Raw genomic sequence first — 21,371 nt, forward strand, 5'->3', positions numbered from 1 at the left:
GAACTGGCGAGCTGGTTGGCAGGCGCGCGGGGTGTTGCTCAAGTCGTGGCCGGCCGTGCCAGGGCGTCCGCGGCGCGTGGCAGCGCGAGCAGGAGACTGGCGACGGGTGGCAAACACGCGGCAGTGATCTTTTGACGGTCGGTTCACTGTAGCTCGCATTCAGACGACTTGAACCGCCTGACAGCGTGACTTCAACGTGTTAATACGGCTAAACCGTTGATCCATTACAAAAACCATGTACATGAAAATTGTAGGCTTACCATCCATCTCCAACTTCTATTCAAGGATCATCGTCTAATTCTCCATGGATCAGAAGTTACATCAAGCCAAAGTTGGCTCGATCCAACTGAAACTGGATTTATGACTTAGCAAATTTTCTAAGTGTGAATTCAGCATGGAAATATGACTTGTGGGCCTTGTTTGAACATGTTCTATCCATTTTCATGAGATGGTCATATTGAGACTTTTGTTCCTTGATAAATTGTCTACAACTTTGGTAAAGGGTGCACAGCCATGCAAGGTCTCTAAGTTGGTCTTTTGAATCAGTCAAACAGTGGCACTCTATAGGTCATTCTAAGTCAAACCTCCACTTGAGGGCATTTTTGTCATTTTGATCCACATGAACAATGTCCCATCAATTACCCTAAGTGTAGTTAAGGTGTATTAGACCATAATCAACCACTTTACACAAATGCTATACCAACTTCTAATGATCACATGTGATGAAGCAACAAAACAATCAATTTCACTCTAATGTTGCAATTCCATGTTTCACATGTTTCATGCCTTTGTTAAAATTTTAACTTGCCACATTCCTACCATGTTGCCATGTTTCAAGGTATGAGAAACTCATGTTGCATTCACATGTTGCACTACTACCATTCACAAGCAAATCAAGTATGAAACAAACAGAATTGCGAATGTTGCATATGTATGTTTCAGTGACAATGGCATGATGAGATAGATGATGCATATGTTTATGAAATGAAATGCACTTTTGTGGAAGCCAAACACCTAGGGTGTTACAGGCGCCACCAAGCATGGTGGCCTAGCCATGAACTCGCACCTGCAATAGCAACACGAAACCCCATGAGGGTGGCACCATCAAACACCCGTCGAAAACCCCCGCAAACCCTAAACCTACGACGCGGATCGAAGGGCTGATCGAGAACCGAATCGAGGTCAACCCGAAAGTTAGGCCTGAGCTAGGGTTTCGCGCGGATCAAGAAGGGGGTGGAGCGGTTACCTCTGGCAATCTGGGGTGGTGGAGGGGTGATGACGGCGGGGCGACGGCTGAGGTCCCATGATGAGGAAGTTGTCCACCACCTATTCTTCAACTCCTGCTCGTGGTTGTCGCCATTGGAGGATGCCTAGCGCATCCATGTTGCTCGTGCTCAGTCTCCGTGGGGGATCGAGCCATGGAGGTGGGGATCCAAAGGGCGTGGACGCGTGGTGTCTTGTGGTTTGTCAATACTGCACAGATAGGGTGGAGATCGGAGAGCAGGATGGAGATGGGCGGCGGCGCAAATGGGGAGGGGATGGCCTATGAGACTGTCTCCAACAAGGAACCCATATGGGCACCCAAACCCAAAATGGATATTAAGAGACCAAAAATCAGCCTCCAATAGAGTACCTATACGGGAGACCTATTTTGGGTTGCCTGAGGGGCATAACCCAAATATGGACATCCTCTCTCCTAGAAACCCATTTACAGAAATGATTCTCTTTTGGGTCTTGTTGTTGGAGAAGATGTCGAATATGTATTGAACCTTTTGCCTGTAGCGCTACCCAAAGGACGAATGTGTCTTGTATTTTGGGTGTTGTTGTTGGAGATAGCCCCGAGTGGCGTGTCCATGGGCGAGACTCGGGCTGGCGATGGTGCGTTTCTTCATTTTTTTATTCTGTGTTTGCAGCTCTCAAACTCTGCTCGTGTGAGGAGCGTTACAAGCCACGCGGCGTGAGGCGGAGGGCGCGCTGGGTGAGGCTGCGTGCGTTGAAGTGCGAGGAGGGCGCGGGGGTGAGAAGCTGGGGTGAGAAGCCTGACATACATATAGAATCTTGGCCATCGAATTTAGTTTAGGTGTTTTATTAGTCCTTTATTTTAATGGAGACGAATTTCTGTGTGCATTTTTCTGAGTGCACAATGGTTGGAGGCTCTTAGCGGGAAACGTTTTTCTAGGGGGACCTAGTATAATTTTGATTGGTCCATTATAGTAGAGATAGACAATTCACACAATAAGCAAGGCTCTTCACAAATTATGAAAATATTTTTTAATCCCGTGGGACCTGCCACTAACTCATTTGTATACTCTCTCTTTTCCTCTATTGTCTTCCGCTGGCCCACCTCATGCATCGACCGTCTCATTCTCTCCTAATTCTCTCTCTTCCACCTAAGACTTTGTTGAGTTGTCTTGACTATTAGCCAAGCTGACATGGTTTATTATACTTGTTCTAGGGGATGGCGCGACACCCGCTATGGATATGACTTTTGAGTACGTGTATGTCGCTCTCCGTGTTATTTTCACGTCAACAAATGGCAAGACAGGGAACCGCATATATCTTTGGTGTTCTATATATGGAACCAGGTTGTGCATGCATGCATTATCTGCCAGATCTGCATGGTTGGTTCCTGTAACCCCTCCAAACCATTGCTAACATCTTCGTCTAAATTTAACCACTCTACATATCCTCTTATAAATGCTGACCATCTCCCCCATTGCCAAGCCACCTCCACACATTCAAACACCTCCTCGATCGCCTCCTCCACCGACCAATAACCCAGCCACCGCAACCGCCACAGCAACCATGGGTGCCTGCGCAACCAAGCCCAAGACGCTTGAGGGGCAGGCCCCAGCTGAGGCCAACATCTCCACACCCAAGGTTGCACCCGAGACCACTACCGTCCCCACTGAGGTGATGTGATGACAACACATTCGATCATGCATGAACTAGTTATATATGCATTTTTGTTTTCTCTTGATGTGGATTAAATCTGAATAATGCGTGTGCCATTCATGCACAGGTTGCGGCTGAACAGGTAGTTGAGAAGGTGGTGGAGGAGGACAAGGAGGAGGAGCCGGCAACGGCGGCGGAACAAAAGCCGCCAGCCACAGCCGAGCCCGAGCAGAAGGCTGATGAGGTGACCACTCCGGAGGCGGCTGTCATCGTCGAGCCCGAGAACGAGGAGGAGGAAGAAGAAGCCATGGTGAAGACCATCGTCGAGGAGGAGAAACCATCAGCCCCTGCAGAGGAAAAGATCGCCACCGGTGAGGTGACGGCCGAGCCCATGACGGAGGTGAAGAAGGACGCCGAGGAGGAGGAGGAGGAGAAGCCAACACAAAGCTGATCAACTGTCCATGCATGCATGTCAATTGGCTGATGCCTGATGATCAGTATGCGAGCAACGGGCCACTTGAATTCTCTAGAGTTGGCATACATGTATAGGTCGGGAGAGAAACTCAGCCACCATGTAACAAACCTTTGATGTCTCCCATTTTTCCTCCACGGGGTTCTGATAAAACAATATTCTTGGGCTTATTGAATGTTGTCTCCGTTACTAATCTTTTGCCATGGATTATTCATGAACACAACATTCCTATTATGCAATTGATATCTACCCTTACTTCTCAGTCTGATGTCTTTGAACCCACATTGGGATGAACATTCATAACTCGTTTGATTCTACTCAAGGTTAGATTCTAAATCAAATGGTAGATCTTTATATAAATTAGAATCATTGAATGTTAAACATAATAATTATATAAACATAGATTTTGTCGCCTAGTATCATAGAATTAGACTCTAACTCTGGTCATGTCGAGAAGTAAACTCAGATAGCAGAATCGAGATTTTAACTACAATGATTCCACCTAAGAGCAACCACAATGTTGTCAGAAACCAGTCCATAGGGAATTAAATATTTAGTATCAGGTAACTGGAACATTGTGGGGCTGATCCATAGGAAAGAAATAAAAAAGTACCCATAGTACTATGGCTAGCTCATAAGGCAATAAAAAAAACACTATGTGCATTGTACATCTGACACAATATACATTCACTCTCTCCATTCACTTGTGAGAAGAAATAAGGGAAGTTGGGGACTAAGATTTTTTATTTCATTGTGGGACCCACTCATATAGACCAGCTGATCCAAATACATTGTGGCATGTTATTTAACTACATTCATCAACTCTGGGACCCACTTCTATGGACCGGTTCAACCGGATACATTGTGGTTGTTCTAATGTAGCCATACATCATCTGTAGGCTGGCGCTTGTAAGTAGAGTCGAGAGCGGATGGGTAAAATCCTATTCCAACACAACCTATTTTCCATATTTGACGCACCCATTTCTATAACTTTAGAAAAAAAAAATCTAGAAATAGAAGGTGAGTCAAGATGAGGGTGGCTAGGACAACACAGGGATAGGTCTTTGTCTGTAGTGTTGCACAAAGGCTGTAGTGGCTGGCAGGTGGGCCACAATCCCTTGTAGTACTGCATAGGATTTGCTTTGAAAAAACAGGAGAGGGTCCATCCCACCTGTTCTTTATGGATTTAGTCGAAAAAGTCTCATGTTTGATTTCGAGGCCATGTTAGCGCCGGACTTTGGACCACGCGTACCCGCGGGCTGGTGTGCCTAAGGATGAAAACGGTCGAACTCGGTCGAAAAACTCCTCAACCGTTTTCTACTTTTACATTTGAAATACGAAAGCGAAAGCGAAAGCGGACAAGCCGGACACGAAAACGAACACGAACTTACGGAATATCTAGAATTTCGAAAACGAACCAATTCGAGCGGAATTATGTCGAACACGGTCGGTATACGAAAATTCAATACGAAATACTGACCCACAGTGCAAAGCATTAAACAAGTGCACGACCAAATACATAACAAGTTCACAACTAACAAGTGCATGATCTAGTTCAAGTGCATAGCATTAAACAAGTGCACGACCAAATACATAATAAGAGAGATGAGGTTGGGCGCCGTCTATAAGAGAGGGCAGCTAGCCACCGGTAGAAAGAACACAGCTGCGTGGTGAGCAGCCTGTAATTGGGCTGTATGACCTGTGCAGTTGGCCAAATTCGGTTTAAACCGAATTTTGAATTCGGAATATTTCAAATTAAAAGTAGAAAAGTAGAAAACGGTCGAAAAAATGTGTAAACCGTTTTCTACTTTTACATTCGAAATACGAAACATCTCAAATGCGAAAGCGAAAACGGTAAAGTCGAACAAGAAAATGCGGATTCGGTCGGATTAAATATAGAAAACGATGCGGTTCGGTTCGGGATATTTCCGTTCCGTTTTCATCCTTAGGTGTGCCTGCTCTCATGCTTCGCGTCCTGTGCTTGCTGCTTGGTTCTGCACGTGCTGTTGCTGCGCCTGGTGGCTTGATGCGCTCTGCTGTTGCTGCTGGATCTGCGCGTGCTGCTGCTGTGCCTGCACGGAAGAGCATGTGCATGGGGCTTGCCCAACTGCATGTGAGAGAGAGAGGGTGGGAGCACAACGCGCGTACCTCGTGTTGACCCTAGCTGCATGCTCCACCGTGGGGTACCAAGCCTGGTGGTGCAGGAGCGTCTGGTTCTACGTCCGTTGGATGCTGGCCCACTCTGGCGCTCTGCATGCGCGCATGCACTTTTGACCAGAGAGTGCTTGGTCATTCGGGCACTGACCACCCGTTGCGTGCACGTCCAACTATTGAAGCTGGCCTGCAAGACAGAGATAGACAGCGCTGGATGGGTACGTGCAACGCGTGCGTGTCCGCGAGTTAGTGCGCATGGGGTGCAGCACCAGCTGCAACATACTGAAACCAGTTGAAACATACATTTGCAACAAATGTGTGTAACCACTACAATATGCAACATCCACATAAAACACTTGCAACATACGTCTGAAATAGGTGAAACATTTGGAACAAACACTTGCAACATACGTGTATAGCCACTACAACATATGCAACATCTAGATTAAAACATGCAACATCCAGATGAAACAGAAACATTTGGAAAACACACTTGCAACATACGTGTATAGTCACAGCAATATATGCAACATCCAGATTAAACACTTTCAACATACATTTAAAACAGCTGAAATTTTGAAACATAAACTTGCAACACATGTGTGTAGCCATTGCAACATATGCAGCACCAGATCTACTTATACAACATCCAGATGAAACATATGCAACATACATCTGAAACCCATGAAATATACGGTTGCAACATATGTTTATCTACTTGTTGCCGCCAATAAAGGCTCGTTGACGCGGGCGCGGTGGAGCGCAGCGCGAGGCGCGGGCGGTGCGCGACGCGTGGCACGGGTGGGGTGCGCGAGGCGGGTCTGGTGTGAGGCGCATAGCGTAACGCGGCGCGAAGCGATCTGGCGTGCGGCACAAGGCGGTTCTGTTCTGGCGGAGGTATCCAGATTTTTTTAATAATGGATCGGTCAGATCTGGTTCGCAGGCGGTGGTTGATAGCATTCAGCCTATTCGTTTGGCTGGTTCGTATCGTTGCTGGTTCGTGAAGAAGTACTGCTGGCTGGTTTATGTGAGAGAAAACAATTGTTTACAACAAGCCACAACCAAACGAACAGGCTGTACCGTTGTTTTTTTTTTAAAAGATAATTAAAAAAGGATAGGACAGCTGGGCAAGCCCAAGCTGACAAACGTTCTTTCGCCATACGGCCCTCGCGCGTTTGGGCCCTGCATAACTTTTGGCCATACCATACACGGCCAGCAGCAGCCGTTCGCTACAACGTGGGCCCTTTCCTTGGTTCACATAATCACATGTCTCTCTATTCTGACTTCTCCGTCCATCCCGTCCAGCACTCCAGCTCCATCGAGGAGGGCCGCCGCACCTGCACGCACGCGCCGTAGCGACTAGCGAGGCGAGGCCAAGGGACGGGAGAGAGAGAGAGGAACCCGAGGAGGGCGAAGATGATCTACCGCAGCTGGTCGCTGCTCTCGTCGACGGTCGTCATCTGGGGCGGCGTCGCCACCGCCGGCCTCGCCGGGATCTTCCTCTTCGGCGGCAAGGTACTGTCATCAGTTCCCCTTCCTTCCTGGATCACGTGCTCGCCCGATTCCGTCCCCGAGTCTGCGCCATCCGTGCACGGTGCTTGTTTCGGCTGCTCCCTTTCAGCATATTATTAGTGGTATGAAGCGTGGATCTGGTTGATGCATCCGTGGGGTCCGGGGATTGGTCTGCCGCCCGCGATCATTACGAACCCAGAACCCTAGATTTGGGGGCAGATTTTGGTGCGAGGAGTTTGTTCTTCCGCAGAGGCATATTTCTATGGTTAGCTTAGGGCTATCGAGGACTAGCAAGCTCTTATTTCAGGCTGATGCTATGTGATTTTGGGATGCCATTGCCACGTGGGTCAGGTCAAAACTGTTGTGGTTTTTTTTGTTACTGGGTAGCCAATAGGGGATTTGACAGCCTAATAAGACACCGGATAATTTTAAGGATTTCAGCGCGCAGGATTAGATTGTGGTGTGGCTCGTACAGTTGATGCTGATGATTGGGTTGCACTCTGATTTTTGTTTTGTGATTTGGTGGTAGATTGGGCGATGCTCTATGTAATGAAGCATTTGAAAATAAGTACCAAGAGAGACTTGGTAGTAATTATAAATTACTATTCACCTATAGTGATCATTTTAAACTCAGGCGCCGTTCTTTCACTGCATATGCCTGCAGCCATGCACTTGTTTGATTAATTAGTGGGAGTTTAGTACCTCTAATTTCATTTTCTGGAAGTAAATAGCTGCAGAGTAGAAATAATCCTTATGTGTATCTTACTAGTTAAATGCCCGTGTGTTGCTACGGTCCCGTTGCTATGGACAACGCCATCTTTGATATCCATAGATGCACCTGCACTTTATTTTATTTTCAAAGGAAAAATACACATGGACCATTGTATCGACCATAGAACAGATTCGAATAGATAAGTACAGCAATGAGCCCAATAGCAACATGCTGCAATTTCCTGTGCGAATAAAAATATTTATTAGATTCAAGACAACATTACGGGTAAGACAAAAATTATTAGGCACCAACAGTTTGTATATGCATCCAATACCTTAATTATGGTTTCAGGACCTTCTTATACGCGATGTTCCTAGTGTATGTCCCACTCTGCTCTGAGTTTTTTTTTTGTCTTGTCTGGTTTTGATCTCTTTTGTTTCTTCTTATCAAGAGCAACTGGTTAAGACAGAAGGCATTTAATTTGGTGCCAATGAACAATCATGTCTTCAGACAGAAGGCGTTTAACTTCCTGCCGATGAACAATCTGTTTATAGTTCCAAAGACATTAGCTGATGCAATTTTTTTTGTTACCCCTTCCCAGCACCATGCTTTTTTTTTTGCTGACTCCACAGCTGACTACTACAATATCTTTCTTATTTAGTTCAGTGACACTATACTGACACCAAAGGGTAGCAGCAAAACTGGAAATAAAGAGAATTGTAGATGTGCATTTCGAACAGGGTGCATATACACTTCAGATAAGGTTAATTTTGCTAGAACAAAAAAAAAAAAATGGAAGAAGTACTAAATAAATCGATGTGTAGCGGAGTGAGGATGTGTACCGGAGTCATGGGTAGATCGGTGGGGTGGGGTGGGTCCGGGAGCCTAGCGGAGACAGCATTTAGGCTGGCGAGGGGAACGAGAGAAGCGAGGAAAGGAACCTTGCGGAATTTTTAAGTAGCAGAGATTTACATAATATTTTTTAGGCTCCCAAATTTCAATAGTCTCTTCTAGGTTCGGTTTGCCTTAACAGCTGATCATTATCTCGAATGTAGTGATCACCAGTTTGCGAAGAGCTATGATGCATTTAGAAATCATGAACTGCATATTAGGCGTCCTTTAAATGGCTAAATCACTACAATCTATTTGTTCCCTGTTATGCTTTTTTTTTCGCAAATATGCAGGAGCCACACATCTTCTTATTAAGAAAAAGAATTTAGCTCCCAATACAAGCCGACCCTGGTTGGTTCTCTGTTACAGTCAGAAGAGAAAAATGACCCAAAGCTGCCTAAATAGATGCCCTAGACTCCTCTAGTGCCTTAGCCCCAGCCATGCCCAATAGCCAGGCTTCCTCTGAAATTTCTCTAAGAGTCAATGCAATGCATGGGGTTCCTGTTATGCTGGTACTATGCGTTCTTTGCTGAAAAAAACTTATGTCACTCGTATTCAGCAGAATGTGGTTTTGAATGTGAGTGCCTGTTCTAACAATATTGCCTTTTGTCATGATTTGTCCTTTTGGGTTTTAGTGTGGCTTGTACAGTTGATGATTACACTCTGACCATGTTCAGTGATTTTTTTTTTTTGGTGTTGGGCAATGCTCTTACATACTGAAGTGTTTGAAAAATAAGTGGCAATAATGATTATAGATATGTTAATGCATTACAGTTCATCATTATCGGTCAGTTTACACTCTGATATTCTTCTTTCATTGTATGCTTGCAGCCTTGCACTTGTTTGTTTAATTAGTGGGACTTCGATTCATCCAGTTTCATTTTTTTGGGAATAAATATCTGCTGAGTAGAAATAATCCTTGCATTTATATTATTATTTTGGCAAACGGGGTACTATTCTTTTAGGGTTCCGAATTTCCCTAGTGTCTTCATTTCCAATGGAAAAAGGGTTGGTTTGCTTTTTTGTAATAGCACAACAGCTGATCAACATGTCCTCAAATGTAGTGGTCACCAATTTGTGTAGAACTATGGATACATTTAGAAATCATGTACTGCATACTAGATTAGGCATCCTGAATCACTATACTAAAAGTTACTTGTTATCGTAGTACTTGTACATTATTTGCTGAAGAAATTTGATGTTATTTGTATTCAGCGGAATGGGGTTGTGATAGTTGATTGCCAGGATAAAACTGACATAGATTTAAATAAACGATTTTAGAGTTTTCTCCCTACAAATACGAATTGGCAGGTCTGTTGATGCGTCATGCATGAGATCAACCAATACTTGGGTAACATGTTAGGTTGCTCACTACACACTCCACTTGTTTATTACTTTGATTTCTATTTTGTTATCTTGTTGTTCGTATCCAAAGTCAGTCAGTATGTTATTATTTAGTAACTTGGTCAGTTTCCCATGGCTACCAACTTGTCCAAGCTGAAGTCAGCTACTCTGTAGATGCCTTGTAGAATAGATAATTCTTGATATGCTTTGTTCTTGTCAAGGAATCAAGACTTGCTTTATTCTGATGTGTTGTTTAACATGCATGTTGGCAGGAGAAATTCAATGACTATCTGTGCCGCGAAGGCGAGAGGCTTAGGCAGCAGGACAGAGCCGCGATGGGCCGAAGCTAGAGAGGGAGCATCAACTTTTCAAATTCATGCGTCCCTACTAGAACAAGTCCCTGTCTAGGATGGAATCCTTCTACTGGCTGGCTTTCACTTTCCTGAGCAAAACTTGCTCCGTATGTCAATAATAATAAATCGACTCTGGTTTTTCTGTTCTTTGTGCAACCTGCGCGCTGTACTATAATCATTGAGAACCACGGGCTCTAGCATCATTGAGAACAACGGGCTTTGGGTGGCCTTTTGGCCCCTGGTTTGTCAAGGGTTGAGTACTTGTTTGGCGTCATCAACTTGTGCGACATGATGATGTGCAACTTGTCTTGGTATAGTTACTCTGAATAAAGGTGGTTGCATTTGATGGGACTTCACAAATATCTGCCTCCTTGAGCAATTTGGTGGGTGTAACCATTGACCCTTGGGGGCGGATTTTGCCAGATATTGCACCTACTGACGTTTAGGTGTATCTGGTTCTGACACACCCCAGTTTAACTGCAAATGTAATATAGCACCGCCTGATTCGTTCGTGATGACGATCCAAGAGCGTATTTTGCTGCTCCTGTTTCAATTCTTACGGTGTGCTGCAGCGTGGAGTCAGTGTGTGTGTGGCAGTGTTGCTTGGTGGTACCCGAGTGAATCCACTGCACGCGTAGCCTGCAACTTTCGAGCCCGACACGTCGTCCCCGGTGCATGCACGGCATCAGGTGTCTTTAATTTGTCCGGCCGAACTGACCCAACAAAGTGTTAGGAAAGCGGTGGGAGACGCGGCCGTCAGATTGTGCCAAAAGCCTCGGCTGCCGATCTACGCTACGCCCGCCGGAACGCGCAAGTTGCATGGCGAGGCACACAGACAGAACCGATGGACGCAAGTATAAAGCAGCCACACCATCTCCTTCCGCTCCGGCACCACCGCCCCAGCAGCGGCTGACCCCGGCTATCTATTCTATCTATCACACAGGGACGTACGAGCGGCGGAAACGCTAGGTATGGAGGAGGTGAGGTACGAGAAGGTGGCGTCCCGGTTCTTCCTCGCCGTCGGCAAGGGGAACGCCGGCGGCGACCACCGCCACTTTCTCGACGCATGCTTCCTGTGCAAGCGGGACATCACCTCGGACCGCCACATCTTCATGTACAAGTACGTATCTAGCTATACTGCTACTTCTTAAGCGATCAATATGCATGCGCTGCTGCGCTCGTCGTCGTCTCTGCAGTCTGCACCTGCACCTGCATGCCACGGCCATGGGCCACGGGATCATGCATGCTTTCTTGCATGCCTTTGGTCAATCGATACACATCGGCTTCACCTCGTGCTCGATCGTGCTTCATTCGATTCCGCATGCGTGCATGCAGGGGCGACGCGGCGTTCTGCAGCGACGACTGCAGGCAGGAGCAGAGGGGCATGGACGCCGCGCTCAAGGCCGCCAGGCGCCGCCACCGCCAGCTGCGCCGCACCGCCTCCTTGCCGGCGTCGTCGTCGTCGGCCGCCGCGTACGCGTGCACCGCCAACAAGGCCGCCACTACTGGGAACTGGAATATCGCTGTGGGTGAGGGTTTTTTCTGACGGCAGCTGCCCGGTCCGGCCCGGCCGTCCGTCGCTGCTGCCTGCCTTGCAGTCCACGCCCGGCCGGCTAGCCCCCATCGGCCGTGTCCGGCTGCCATGCATGGGATCGGAGCTGATGGGCGAACGAAGAAGATGCGGCGGCGCGTCCGGTCAGCTGATGTGTACATTTTTGCCATCTTGTGTGGTTTTGGTTTTGTGGCCAGCTGCTGCTGCGGTCCGTCCGTCAGAGAAGACGGATCGATGCGTGATATGCATGGCGCACGGTCTGTGTACGTGTACATGTTGGATTGGGGACAAGTTTATGAGATTAGACTTGTGGCATGAATCATGATGCTTTGCAAAGTGGACTAGCTGGCTACTACATCTCCCTGCAAAAGGTTCACAAGAGTAGATAGTAGGAATAATATAACCACCTCTTTTTTCTGTACGTACATGTACTGTTTTTCTTGCTTCTCAATGAACTGCAAGGATGGTCACTAAGATGGAAACGTTTCAGCGGTTACTCATCGCTAGGTAGTCCAGTGGGCCAGCCACGTACTCTCTCTCGTTCCAGGGACGTTTTACTTTTTTTTTTGTCTTGAAATCAAATGTTATCTTATTTTTATAGAAAAATACACCAACATCTATGGCTAGTGATGATAAATATTGAATATGCGTCCCTAACCCTCATGTCCCCTACAAAATTAATGATGAAGCCAACACAAAACATATCTCATGTGCAAATACAAAAACATCAAGACGTCTGCACGGGGAAATAAGCACAAATGGAGAACTAGCTCCATGCTGACACACGCATACATACAGGTCCAATCTTCTCAAGCTTACAGACGACCACTTGTTGAAGTTGATGATCGCTTGTTGGGGGTTGGCCGAGTTACGCCAATGTGGGTTGTCAGCGCCCAGAGCACGGTGATGAACTCTCCTCCTTGCACCAGGACCTGTTCATGCCCCTTCACGCGCTCCTCCTCGTTCGACGGCGCCACGAAGACGATGAGCTCCGTCCACACGTCGGCCAACACCTTCCACACTGTTTCATGACGGTCACCTCCCTCCCTTAGCAAGTCCCCTGCTAGCTTTGCTGCGTTCAGAACGACCTTGCTCTCGTCATCACTCTGGCCTGATTCTGCTGCTTTGTCTTGGCCTGGCGTTTCCACATGGATTTCTCCTGCTCTTTCCATGATCTTCTGGACCTTCGTACTCTTGGACGAGAGGAAGTACGCCGGACACCCAATCATGCTCTTCAGCTCCGCCTTCATGTCCTCGAACACAGTCTCCGCCTTCTCCTTGTTGTCCGGCAGCAGCTCCGGATGGAACGCCACCAAGTAAGCGCAGTACTTGGACAGCCTAGTTGCCACCCTGCTGAGAGCTACTTCGTCTTTACTCTGAGGGGCACACTTCACCACCAAGATGCTGGTGGCGATGTGCCATGTCAGGATGACCTCGGCGACACTGTCGCTGCCACAAGCCCATTTGAGCTGCGTGGAGAGATGGTGCCTTTCCAACACGGACTTGCCATTGGTGAGAGGGGTGTTGTCGCGGTCATGTCTCACAAGGCAATCTATGATGGATCGTTTCAAGCTGTTAGGCGCCGGCTCCGATCTTACCGCCAAGGAGAGTGGGGCGAACAATGGTACAGGGAGTGGCCAGCGAAGGTTCAGCACGGAGAATTGCTTTAGCCTAAGGTCGCCATGGCTCATCTTGCTACGCAGCCACAGGAGGCGGCGGAAGGCTCCGCTGAAGGTGGGGCTTTCACGCCAATGGCGTTTGGCGGTGTAGTCGCATAGCACTGAGACCATGAACCAGTTGGAGAGGAGGAAAACAAGGAACTCCCATATCTCCTCGTAGAAGAAGATGATGAAGAGAAACACGGTGATAGCAAGGTCTACCAGGGAGAAGAAGGCTGGAGCAGATCTATTGGCAGCTCTGGCTACAAGGCACACGACTATTTTTGGAACTCCTGACCGTAGCGTGTAGTTGTCTCTGCCGAGGCTTTTGAACGCATAGCCGGCGTCGCCGTTGCCACAGAGGACAATGGACATGAGGCATAGGACGGTGACGACGACGGGCAGGAGGAGGTAGTTTGCCACGAGGAAGAAGGGGCTCGCGAAGACGACGGGGATGACGGAGTGGTAGTACTCACTGAGGAAGTTCACCTCGTCGTTCATCACCTGGAACAGCGCCTCTGCCGCGTTGCCCTCGCTGCCGCCGTTGTTGTTGTACAGGCCGTTCAAGATGAGGCTCCGGCAGTCGCGGGCTTCCGCGTCGGTCATCGCTGGCAGGTGCTCGAACCGCCGGCGCAGCAACTTGAAGAGAGCGAAGGAGAGGCAGAGCCTCTTGAGGCGTTGGTTCTTGTCGTAGTGGTCGAAGAGCTGGTCGGACTCGGCGAGCTCCCAGACTTTACCGACGGTGACGATGCTGTCGTTGGAGGCGACGTCGTTGAACTCGTAGCCATCTGCGGTAGCCTTCTTCACCAGCTTCTTCTCTCCCATGACGATGTAGTTGCACCTCCTGAGCATCTCGTTTCCAATTATTCCACCATGCTGTTCGCCATGCTCCACGTCGACATGGTCACCTGCAGGTGCAGGGTGGTGCTGCTGGCTCTCGTCACCATGGTCGTCGACGTCTAGCATCTGAGCCATGTAGGAGGTGAGCACGGAGGCGTTCTTGCCATGGGCGTACGAGCGCTTGCCGACCTCGGTGAAGGCGATCCGCTGCGCCACTTTGGTGGCGCAGAGGATCCAGAGGATGCCGAACACCGCCTTCCGTCCAACGCTCTTGATGTTGAAGAAGACGAGGTTTCCCAGCCAGAAGACGCGGCCGGCGCGCTGGATGGTGCTGGAGTAGCCGCGCATGCGGATCTCGTCCACCTTCTTGCGGAGGAGCTCCACCAGGAGCATCCACACCAGGATCAGCCCGGCCGTCAGGGAGAGGTCAGCAGCACCGGCAGTGGAGGAGGTCGAGCTGGAGCTGGAGCTCGTGGTGGACCTCGCGTTCTTGGCCTCCGAGAAGAGGTAGGACATGACGGGGAGGAAGAGGGAGAGCACCGAGGAGAGGAAGAGCCGGACCTTGGGGTCCAGGATGGCGCTCACGTCGGAGATGCCGCTGAAGAGGTTGAGGTTGAAGAAGAGTCCGGCGAGCACGAACATGATGACGGAGGAGGACACGATGGTTGGCTCATTGCTCTGGTCGGTGTAGGATGCTGTGAGGTTTATGATGTACAAGTTGATGTGTTGAGGGCATAATGTTGTGACGTTAAGGTAGACGCTATGGTTAAAAACTGTCATTGCTAGCTGTAGGCTGTTACAACTACAGGCTTCAGTGTACGTAATCTAGCAGGTTTGGTCGTTGGCCCCTGGACATTGGCCACATTGCATGCTATATATAAGGCAAGCTAGTTTGCCTTGCAAGCTTCATGCGTTCGGGGTCTGCTTGGTCGTCGACGGCGAACGGTATCGCGTGCAAGCTAAGTTTTGGTTTGGTGTCCAGGATCATAAGCTAATAGCTAGTGTTCAAGTTCAAGCTCACGTTACTGAACTGGTCGACTGAGGAGAGAGTATAATCGATCTCTTGCTTTGTTGCCAAGTTTTAGTCTGATATAACTGATGTATATATCGAAAGTGCTTGGCATGATTGGCTTCTCGCATATATAGTTTATTTTTGCTGTGTGCTTTGCCTTTGGTATTTTATTAATTTCAGAATCTTTCTTTACCAAGATGCAAAGAGCAGCGCATGAGTATGAGAGAATACGTGAACTAGTGCATATCTCTTGTCTGTCCTTTATTTGCATTTATAATTTCTACTATCTTTTCTTTACCAAAAGACACACCATGCAATCAGTCTCCTTTAATTTGGAATCTGCCTTAGTTATGTTTTTTTTACAACTGACTGAACTTCGAGCACTATGAAAATAAAAGCTCTGCATCCATCCTTAGTCCTTATACCATATAATACATATGATCACGTGCTCAGCAAGCTCATTGGTTTTTTGTATACAATGCTTCTAGAGAGGAAATAAAGGAATATTTTTATATATACCACCGCGCTAAGAATAAGATGTACTTCTCGTCTACCATCCGATCATCTGAGTAATATAGTACATACAAGACCTAACATGTCATTGACTCCCTTGGCGTGGTATAGTTGAAAAGGGCCCCTCATCAATTATGGTTGTATAAATACAAATTTCCCATGAATGAATGCACATTGAACCTTGACGCACTATGTTTTTCTAGATGGGTGGGTGTGGGTAGAGGATTGTTTCTTAGGTTTCCTAATGGCAATTGTAGAAAATAATTGGAATGGATTAATCCCTAGGTTGTCTCCTATGTTAATTGTGTAGTTGGTATAATTGATACTCCCTCAACTCCAAATTATAAGTCATCCTGATGGCTTATCCATACCCATTGCTGCAGTTATGATCACCACACTGCACTATGCTAGCTCCACAAGCTGTGTTTAAGAATCGAGTGACATAAGATGGAGTTCAATTGGGCTCTAAAAAATTTAAGCAACACCAACCTTAACCCATGCAATTCTAGTTCACTCCTTGCGTGTTCAAATCCCTAGAACTAAGCAGGATCAAACCAAGACAAGTCCTTAGGGCCATCACAGTAAGTCAAGTCCTTATGTCATTGCACACTAGCAATAGGTCCTTAAGTGAGGAAATGCAAACCTAGCTAGAAGAACAGATCGAGACAAACCATTTATACCTGTTGCAAGGAATGTAAGTTTTTTTTTTGAAAGGCAACGGGGGGGGGGGGGGGGGGGGGGGGGAGGACGATTTGTCCCCACCTGATCAATCACCATAGATCCCAGGAAAAACCGGTGGGTGGAGGGGCATTAGCCCAGTTTTGGCATGGTGCCAAGTTACAAATGTGGTGAAAGCACTACGGGATACTGTTAATTTACCGAGTGTGAGTAACACTCGGTAAATAGTGCTACACACTCGGCAAACTCTTTACCGAGTGCCACACTCGGTAAAGTGGACTCGGCAAACAACGACTCGGTGAAGTTATTTTACCGAGTGTCCAATATCGGCGCACTCGGAGCATAGAGTTACCGAGTGCTACAATGACACTCGGTAAACAATTATGACTTGACGGTCGTCACCCTCCAAACTGACCGTTAACGGCGACGTTTACCGAGTGTCAGTAGCAGCACTCGGTAAATAAATTAGCATTTCGTGATTAAAACAATTCCGCAAATAAATTTTTTGAATAATGTTTACCGAGTGTAGCTCCTAACACTCGGTAAAAGAATAACCATTTTCGTGATTAAAACAATTCTGCAAATAAACTTCAGGAATAATGTTTACCGAGTGTGCCCACTCGGTAAAAAGTAGTCAAATATTTCCGAGTGGGGACGCCGCACTCGGTAAAAAATGGCACACTCGGCAAAATTCACAGAATCAGAACCAATTTGGTTCTGTTCGCTGTTTTACCGAGTGCTACACTCGGTAAAACTGACAGAATCTCTGTTTTACCGAGTGCTACACTTGGTAAAATATGTCCACAGAATTTTTTTTGTTTGTTTCAGTGCATATCCAGTCACAATAAGCAACAAAATCACAGGAAATTATAATAACATGACATATAGGCAATATATATCACATATATGTCCACAAATGTCACATCCACTCACAATAACTAACATATGTCGACAAGCACCATGCAAAGTCCACAAACACCATCAACATATGTCCAAAGTTCAACCAAGTACACAGTTCAACATACAAAACTATCAAACAAGGTCGGATGGCCTGTCACATGGTCGGAGGCCTACGGAGAAACGGAGTCAAGTCCAGGTCTTGATCACCCTGCATATCGTTGTTCGATCCAGCTGTAGAAGGTCCCTAGAATGAGATTGCACATGTGAGTTATCTGGATCAAAGCAAATTCTAAGGTCTAAGCTATGGTAGGTCAAACTAAGGTATAAGTTGAAGGTAGCTCTATATGACACGAAAGTGAAGAGTGCATCTAAGTGACTCATAGGAGTGCCATCGCGCAGAGGTGGAGGCACCAACGGTATCATTGGCGGCGGCGGAGGCGGTGGAGGCTGGCCCATGCTCTAAGAAAAACGGGCCATGTACTCGTACCAGTCCTTGTGCGCCTGCTGGAAGGCCTCAAGCTGGGTCTGCACTCGCGCCCTCTCCTGTGCCAACTCGGCCTGGTGCGACAGCTCGAGGGCCTGAAGCTGGCTCTGTGAGGCCTGCTGTGACTCCTGCAGGGCTTCAATCTGGGCCTACAATTATTTATCACATAGTTAGAATGCAAATAAAGAACGAGTAGAAAATGAATGGACAACGAATGCAACAGAACTAACCTGGAGTGCTACCACCTGGGGCTGTGAGCGTGGGCGTATGGCCGGACTCGAACTCGTGCTCCGGGCTCTAATCTGGGCAAGTGTCTGAGTGTTGGCCATGTCTATGGTGTTGTTGCCCATATAGTACCGCCCATGTGGCTTACCTGGTCCCAACCTCATGACGATGTCACCCTCGAGGTCAGCGGTGCTCGGATCAAATTCTGACCCATGGATCTCTCTCGCCATCGCCGTGTACTCGCTGAGGCGCCTGTGCATGCTCGGGTTGCTATATGCCTCGGGCGAGTCCTCCGGGTTGTAGACGAGGTCGGGGTCCTTTGCCTTGCCTTTGTGTGCCAAGGCATATGCCTTGAACGAGGCGCACTCCTGGCCGGGGTGGAACCGCGTCTGCAGGAAGAAGCACAACAATAAGATATTATGCATTCAGAAGTTAGCATAGCAACAATGAAATGAAATCCATGTACATATCTGGCTGCATATTCCTTGAGGGTAGTGGGGCCTTGTTTGTGCGAGGAACCCTGCATCATCGCACAGCAACGTGAGCGTACGGCGTGATATTGCTCGTACTCCTCACTCAACCACTTGTCCACAATGGCCTCCCAGCAGTTGTCCATCCCCGCACACCAAGCAGGAGGCACCTGCACGTACACGAGCACATGACAAATCATAAATCAATTTCAGTGCAATTAATCGCAGACGATGTAATCTCATGTTTACCGTCAAGTATTGCTCCTTAGTCAGGGGCAGGTGCACTGCCTGCGCTCTGGTGACTCTGTGTCCTCTGCGGCCATGGTAAATTCTTCTGCACAGGAGCTTTGTCTCGTAGAAGAGGTCCTGCACTCGGTGAACACAAACTCTGTTCACCACGTCATCCGTGTCCTCCCTACGTACTCCCTCCGCCAAGGTGTAGTAATCCTACAAGCAAATACAGTCAGTAATATACAATTAATGTGATGTTATTATTAGCATAGTGTGATGAACATGTACCCACAGCTCTTTCATCACCTGGTTGGCCTTGCTGTTATAACACCTGCCAGCTCGATCAGTCTGATCGCTGGCGGCGTGCCAGTGGGACCACTTCATGGCGGGCTGCACAACACCATCGATCCTCACCATCCCGGGGTAGTTTGCCCTACACAGAAGACCCAGGATCCCGTTTACTCGGCGAGAGTGACTCCCTGGGATCACCATTTCCCAATCCCTCCACAAAGTTATTGAGATTGAATATTAGTTTCTGTTATAACTTAAAAACCTGTGAAGTAGTGTTAACATGCAAAAATTACTTACTTAGTTCTGGAGGGTCGAATCACTGGCCATCTCTGTATGGGTAAGTCTGGGAGGCGCGACGACCCTCGCAGCCAAACCGTAGGCACCCCATTTCCTCTGCCAGCAAGTCGGCATCCTCCTCACGCTCGGCCTCATCCTCCCTCCGTGCCTCCTCCACCGCCTCTGCTATCTCCTCCCTGGTCTCCTCCTCCTCCTCATCCTCCTCCATGGCCGCTACGAACTCGTCGTCGTCGTCCTGTGGAGGAGGTGTCGGCTCTCGACGCCCTCGTCGTCGCCGTCCTCCTCCTCCACCCTGGGCTCCTCCTCCACCCTGGGCTCCACCTCCACCCTGGGCTCCACCTCCCTGGGCATGCCCTCGTCATCGTCCTCCTCCTCCTCCCTGGGCACGCCCTCCACCCTCAGTCTGTGCACGCCCTCCTCCTCCACCCTGGCTGGACCCCTCGCCACCAGCCAGTAAGGTCATAACCGACCTAATCTTCCTGATTCCACCGCCCACCATCAATCACCTGCAACAAAAGGAATAAACTATCAGTACGCATATACAAAAGTAAATGTATCATACATGTATAAAAGAGATGCAAAATAAGTAAATGTATCATACATGTATAAAAGAGATGCAAAATAAGTAAATGTATCATACATGTATAAAATTGCCATAAGTACTACAGATCTTACATGTACTAGAAATAATCATCAAGATCATCGATAGGTGGGCCAAAAATCTCATCATCGCTATTGTCGACGTAATTATGATCGTCTCTCAAAGTCTCATCACTAGCGACACTGCCTGAATGGTGTTGCTCAAGTAATAACAAGTCCTTCGCGTTGTGAACCTCCTCTCCATCATTCCCGTCAACAATGACCATATCATTGTCTACTTCCATTGCGAGATCTACATCTAAGACAATCTCAAAACTCCCTTCTAATCCTTCTTCTTGAAAGAACTCTCCGTCATATGTGTTTGCATCGATGTTATAATCATCATCGTTTGGGACGGGTACTTTACCATGCGGCGATACCTTGTACACAACATCATACGCCTTAAGACGGTCTTTGGTTTGGCACGGGTATGAGAGATAATAAACTTGCGTGGCCTGTTGGGCCACAATGTACACGTCGTCTCCTAGCAAGACGGATGACTTTAGAACTTCGACTAACCCAAGCTCAGGGGTCTTTATCACTTCTTTGGGATCAAACCAATGGCATTTGAATATGACAGGACGAAGAGGTACACAACCAGGAAACTTGAGTTTGTATATTTCTTCAATTATTCCATAGTAGTCCAACCCATCTGTGCCTGGCGTGAAAACACCGGTATTTGTGGTTCTTCGATTCGGCCGACTCTGCTCGTGCCGAGTTGTGTGAAAGCGATATCCATTGACATCGTACACAGAGAATGACTTGACCCTAAATTCAAATCCATTGGCAACTTGCCTCAACTCGGCACTCATAGACACGTCAGTTTTGGCCTGCTAGTTCAAGTAGGATGATTCGTTATATATTTGTCGAGTTGAGAGTTGTTGACACCGTTTTTTGCACGTGTCAAAATGATCGGAGTGGACTAATCGGCAAGGGGAAAGTTACTGTATACTTGATAGCCGATGAAAGCCAGCTTATAAAGATGGTTGCCGATAGCTGGTGATGGTCGATGGAGAGGTTGATTTAGACTTGGGCGTTGCCGATGAGGTTGAAGGTGTCATTGTCGATGCCGATGAAGGAAGACTTGAGGACTACTGCCGATGAAACAAGGAGTATGCTGATGAAGGAAGACCTGAGGACTACTGCCGATGAAACAGGGGGTATGCCGATGGGAAGGAGGACGGTGAGATTTCCATCGTAATTGAGGCGGACAGGGAAATAGATAGGAGTTGATTCCTTTTCTAGATT

General features: G+C 47.7%; 3 protein-coding genes across 3 annotated transcripts; 2 read left to right on the forward strand and 1 right to left on the reverse strand.

Moving 5' to 3' along the window:
- Window positions 1–2,709: 2,709 nt before the first annotated feature.
- Window positions 2,710–3,537, forward strand: LOC136523047 (plasma membrane-associated cation-binding protein 2-like). Its single transcript, XM_066516831.1, has 2 exons — window positions 2,710–2,913; window positions 3,023–3,537. The coding sequence occupies exons 1-2, from the start codon at window positions 2,806–2,808 to the stop codon at window positions 3,344–3,346; spliced, it is 432 nt and encodes a 143-aa protein (XP_066372928.1). The 5' UTR covers window positions 2,710–2,805; the 3' UTR covers window positions 3,347–3,537.
- A 7,680-nt stretch (window positions 3,538–11,217) lies between these two features.
- On the forward strand, window positions 11,218–12,271 carry LOC136523048 (FCS-Like Zinc finger 3-like). The gene is made up of 2 exons (XM_066516832.1): window positions 11,218–11,453; window positions 11,669–12,271. Exons 1-2 carry the CDS (start codon window positions 11,305–11,307, stop codon window positions 11,877–11,879), a joined length of 360 nt encoding a protein of 119 aa, XP_066372929.1. The 5' UTR covers window positions 11,218–11,304; the 3' UTR covers window positions 11,880–12,271.
- Window positions 12,272–12,587: 316 nt separating this feature from the next.
- Window positions 12,588–15,163, reverse strand: LOC136523214 (uncharacterized). The gene has a single exon (XM_066516974.1). The coding sequence runs from the start codon at window positions 15,161–15,163 to the stop codon at window positions 12,701–12,703; it is 2,463 nt and encodes an 820-aa protein (XP_066373071.1). The 3' UTR covers window positions 12,588–12,700.
- Between the last annotated feature and the right edge of the window lie 6,208 nt (window positions 15,164–21,371).

This window comes from Miscanthus floridulus, chromosome 18 (assembly GCF_019320115.1).
Source record: "Miscanthus floridulus cultivar M001 chromosome 18, ASM1932011v1, whole genome shotgun sequence".
Lineage (NCBI taxonomy): Eukaryota > Viridiplantae > Streptophyta > Magnoliopsida > Poales > Poaceae > Miscanthus > Miscanthus floridulus.

What these genes read in the sequence shown, in the direction of transcription:
- LOC136523047 (XM_066516831.1), top strand. Translation starts at nt 2,806, where the DNA reads ATGGGTGCCTGCGCAACCAAGCCCAAGACGCTTGAGGGGCAGGCCCCA. An exon ending in CCACTACCGTCCCCACTGAG is followed by an intron (nt 2,914 to 3,022) that starts GTGATGTGATGA and finishes ATTCATGCACAG; the next exon opens with GTTGCGGCTGAACAGGTAGT.
- LOC136523048 (XM_066516832.1), top strand. Translation starts at nt 11,305, where the DNA reads ATGGAGGAGGTGAGGTACGAGAAGGTGGCGTCCCGGTTCTTCCTCGCC. An exon ending in CGCCACATCTTCATGTACAA is followed by an intron (nt 11,454 to 11,668) that starts GTACGTATCTAG and finishes GCGTGCATGCAG; the next exon opens with GGGCGACGCGGCGTTCTGCA.
- LOC136523214 (XM_066516974.1), bottom strand. Translation starts at nt 15,163, where the DNA reads ATGACAGTTTTTAACCATAGCGTCTACCTTAACGTCACAACATTATGC.